This window comes from Cynoglossus semilaevis, chromosome 7 (genome assembly GCF_000523025.1).
Source record: "Cynoglossus semilaevis isolate Cse_v1.0 chromosome 7, Cse_v1.0, whole genome shotgun sequence".
In the NCBI taxonomy this organism is placed as follows: domain Eukaryota; kingdom Metazoa; phylum Chordata; class Actinopteri; order Pleuronectiformes; family Cynoglossidae; genus Cynoglossus; species Cynoglossus semilaevis.
Genome location: NC_024313.1, coordinates 13,623,514 through 13,627,395, shown reverse-complemented (window position 1 = coordinate 13,627,395; position 3,882 = coordinate 13,623,514). Strand labels below are relative to the sequence as shown.

The 3,882-nt window shown below is 48.1% G+C and overlaps 2 protein-coding genes across 2 annotated transcripts in view; both read right to left on the bottom strand.

Annotated features, from left to right (window-relative positions):
- The window catches only part of LOC103381390 (transcription factor E2F1-like), an 11,343-nt gene extending 9,591 nt beyond the window's left edge, over positions 1-1,752 (bottom strand). The window contains exons 1-5 of the mRNA XM_017033466.2: positions 1,496-1,752; positions 745-1,190; positions 396-445; positions 117-297; positions 1-28 (exon numbers count right to left, since the gene is read on the bottom strand). Of these exons, the coding sequence (XP_016888955.1) occupies positions 1-28; positions 117-297; positions 396-445; positions 745-1,190; positions 1,496-1,606 (816 nt within the window). The 5' untranslated portion in view covers positions 1,607-1,752. The remainder of the gene's footprint in view (positions 29-116; positions 298-395; positions 446-744; positions 1,191-1,495) is intronic.
- A 196-nt stretch (positions 1,753-1,948) lies between these two features.
- On the bottom strand, positions 1,949-3,876 carry LOC103381389 (endothelin-3). The gene is made up of 4 exons (XM_008313702.3): positions 3,661-3,876; positions 3,277-3,439; positions 3,060-3,173; positions 1,949-2,971 (listed from the first exon to the last, which is right to left on the bottom strand). Exons 1-4 carry the CDS (start codon positions 3,710-3,712, stop codon positions 2,875-2,877), a joined length of 426 nt encoding a protein of 141 aa, XP_008311924.1. The 5' UTR covers positions 3,713-3,876; the 3' UTR covers positions 1,949-2,874.
- Positions 3,877-3,882: the final 6 nt, after the last annotated feature.

The following is a 3,882-nucleotide window of genomic DNA, read 5'->3' as shown; positions in this document are numbered from 1 at the left end:
CAGGAAGCTGGAGACCGGAGCGTTGGCTCTGCAGACCGAGGGGCGGGGTCAGAGGGGTCAGAGAGGTCAGAGGGGTCAGAGCAGACCAAGTCAACCACAGCTGAGCGTGGACTCACATCCACCTGATCCTGCCGACAGACTCCCTCTGGATCACGTGCACAGCGTCCAGGACGTTGATGATGTCACAGATCGGCCGCCACCCCGCCTGCAGCCGGGCTGCGACCCTCCACAGGTCCAGGCCACCGTCTGGCTTCGCCAGCAGCAGGTCCAGGAATCGTCGGGTCAGCACAGCTATGTCTGAGGACAGGGACGGGCGGGTCATCAACACAGAAAATCAACCAATCAGCAGTGGAGTTCCGACACTCTGACTCCGCCCACTCCATCCCCTGACTCACCGGTGGTGGTGGATGTGGGGGGGGACCCGGTCGTCTGGGCCTCAGGAGAACTGGGAACCAGGGAGAACAAGCAGGTTCTGTCTTTGAACAACAGGTGGCCCGCGGGCCGGTTCTGGGCCATGGACAGTATTATCTGGCCCAACATTATTTTTGATATTTTCCTACGATTACTGTCATAATATAAATATGAAATATATTTTAGCATTCAAGTGTGTGGCAGCCCCCCCCCCCCCCCCCCAGACAAACATATACACACATATACAGTATATATATAAACACAAACAACATGTCTGTGATACAGGAGGAGGAGGAGGAGGAGGAGGAGGAAGAGGAGGAGGAGGAGAGTCACCTGCTGCTTCCAGCTGCTGGAGCCTCTGGTTCTGATCCAGGACCTGGAGCCTGGTGACGACAAAACAACTCATTGTTGCTGTTGTTGCTAAGCGTTAGCTTCAACATCAACCTGTGTCTGACCTGCTGTGGAGGATCTGTCACAGCAGGAGCCGGGTCTCCACCATCATCACGGCCGACTCCGAGGAGGAACAACTGCTCCTCCTGCTCCTCCTGCTCTTCCTCCTGCTCTTCCTCCTCTTCCTCCTCCTCTTCCTCCTGTTCTGCTGCTGCTCCCCAGCTGCCACTCAGACCCAATCCTCCGTCCAGGTCAGGGGGCATGATGGGAATGGCGTCCTCTTTGACTCCATTACCAGTGATGTCATCAGGCAGGAAGTGGTCCTCACAGATCACGTGCTCTTCTGCCTCTTCCTGTTTGTCCAACTCCCTCAGCGCCGCCAACCAAACCTGAGCAGACGTCTGCGTTAGCTTTGAACTGTTACGGCTTTTATTCAGAAAACGAATCTGTCGACGTTAAACTACGGGTGCTAAGTTACGAGGCCGACATCTGTTTGATCACTGCTGCTCCTCTGCTGCCTCCTGTGGTCAGGCTGTGTCACTCAACAGAGGAACTCTTTAGAACTCATTACACTGGTTTTATCTGTCAACGAGATGAACTCCTGAACAGAACCGGAAGCTAACCGACATCAAACTGATATCAACGTAAGAAAGTGAAGCCAGCTTTCGTGACTGGTTGCCGGTGGCTCTGGTACCTTGACTGTAGCAGGTTCTGTGGGGAAGCTGAAAAACCTCTTCGGTGGTCGGTTTAGGATCCGGTCCGGCGCCACCATTCGGTTCGGACAGCCAGACACGACACACTTCATGGTCCCGTTCGTCCAGCCTTTATAGCGGTTTAGTAAACACAACGCGTAAACAAAAACAAGTAACACTCACTCACACTAGTTACCACCGGAAGGAGAAGTAGCTGTGACCCGGATGTACAAGAACAAGAGGTAAACGCGTACGTCACTGTCAGGTCAGTGAATGGCAGAGTTTTGTTTTTAGTGAGGGGCTGAAAATAGATAAATAAATACATAAATATACAATGACATTGTTGTTGTTTTGATTGTTTACATCGTGGAGGTCGTAATTACAGCGACCTATGAACTTCGGACGTCGACTCAGTATCTTCACCTCCTATTGGCTGTACGCGATGACGTGTTTATGTGCGCGTGTCAACGGCCTCGTGCTGTTTATTTCAAACAAGGATTCGTTTTGTGGTTTTCTTTCTTTCACCACAAGATGTCAGAATTTCTCTGTAACAGTTCTAAAACCTCAGATCTCCGTGTTCTCTTCAGGAGTTTATTCTGATAATTAGAAAATGTTCATCAACAATTAAACAAATTACACATTTATATTATATTTTTATTGTGAAAAAAATAAAAATCTCTATGACGTCAGAACACACTGCTGTGACAACAGTTTTGAGTTACTAACAGATGCTCACAAACAATAACTGTCCACGACACTGTCCTCTATGTAAATGAATAATTGCTAACTGCTAATGGCTAACTTCTTAAGATTCTATTTTGAATGGCTGCAGGGTGACTGCTGACAGCTAATAGCTAGCCGGTTACAACTAAGAAGTCATTGCTAACATACTTGTAAACAGCTTTGTCAAGCTGACAGCAGCTAACAAATGCTGTCAGTAGGTGAGTGCTAACAGATGAGCTTTTATCTGATAGCCAGCAACAAACGTCTGCTATTAAATTACTGACAAACCTGATAACAACTGATCGCCGAAGTTAGCAACTGGATATACCGTATTTCACTGCTAATGACTAAAAGATGTGTCCTAAGAGCTAACATCTGGCTGCTAACAGCACTTGACTCAATAGTAACAGGTGTAAGCTAATGCTAACATTTGTTTGTACCTGTCGGAAATACGTCAACATCCATCTACAATTAGCTACAGCTATGTTTCTGCTAACTTCTGTTCAGTGTCAGACTATGCTAACAGTAAAACTGAAGTAAACATCAGTCAACGTCAGAACAGGAAGTGTCGCAGGAGAAGCTCCTCCCACTTCCTGCAACGCTTTAGGTAAAAGTAAATACAATGATTTGATATAAAAGTGATTTGACACAAACACAGTCAAAGGTCAGCCCCGCCCTCTGGATGTTTGGCCACGCCCCGCTCCCATAATGCATCCTTGTATCTGTGTTGTTTTTCTGCTGATGAAAGTTTCCTCCTGAAACATAAACAAAAACAACAATAACACGTGTGTGTGTGTGTGTGTGTGTGTGTGTGTGTGTGTGTGTGTGTGTGTCCGTCCTCACCTTCTGTCAGTAGAACAGAACCTCACACACCGTTGGTCTTGTGAGTTTGAACAGAGGCAGCGTTCGGTTTCTCTCTTCTGTCGAACTGATCCAGAACCGTATGGAACCACATGACTGTGAACACAAACCATTACACAGAACCCAGAGGAACTGTTCTGAATGAGTTCTAATAAGAACTGTACCAGGTAGTAAGTACTAAGAACTCAGGTTCTCCCACCTGGGACTGTTGATCCAGACGATTCCGATGTGGCAGAAGAAAATACACTCTCCATCTTTTTGGTTCTCACAGGAGCAGCGTTTGTGTCTATGCTGGGCCCTGTGGGCGAGCTGCACCAGTGGGCCCTTCTCCACACTGAGACCAGTCCCAGAGATGGAGCAGACTGGAGAGAGGAGGCGAGAGGAGGAGGAGGGGAGTGACACAGACCTAACCTCATAGAGAAAATCACTGATTTTAGCCCAAACCAAAGAGTAGAATTAGCTAGCAGTTAGGTAACAGTTAGCTAACAGTTAGCTAACAATAGGTGCGATTGATCTGAAGGATCATTAATAAAGAAGAAATGTTGAACGTTTGATTACATCATCATTTTTGCAGACGACGTACCTTCAGACATGTGCAGGAAGATCAGGACTCCACAGAGGAGCCACAGGTCCATCCCCAGGAGAAGGAGCTGCCTCCACCTTCTTCACAGCTGGAGCAGAGGGAGGATGAGGATGAGGATGAGGATGAGGATGAGGAGGAGAAGAACCAACGTTCCTGTTGAGACGCGGTGGAATCTTCAGGCTGCAGATGTGGAACAGAGCAGGAGGAAGGGAGCAGGAGGAG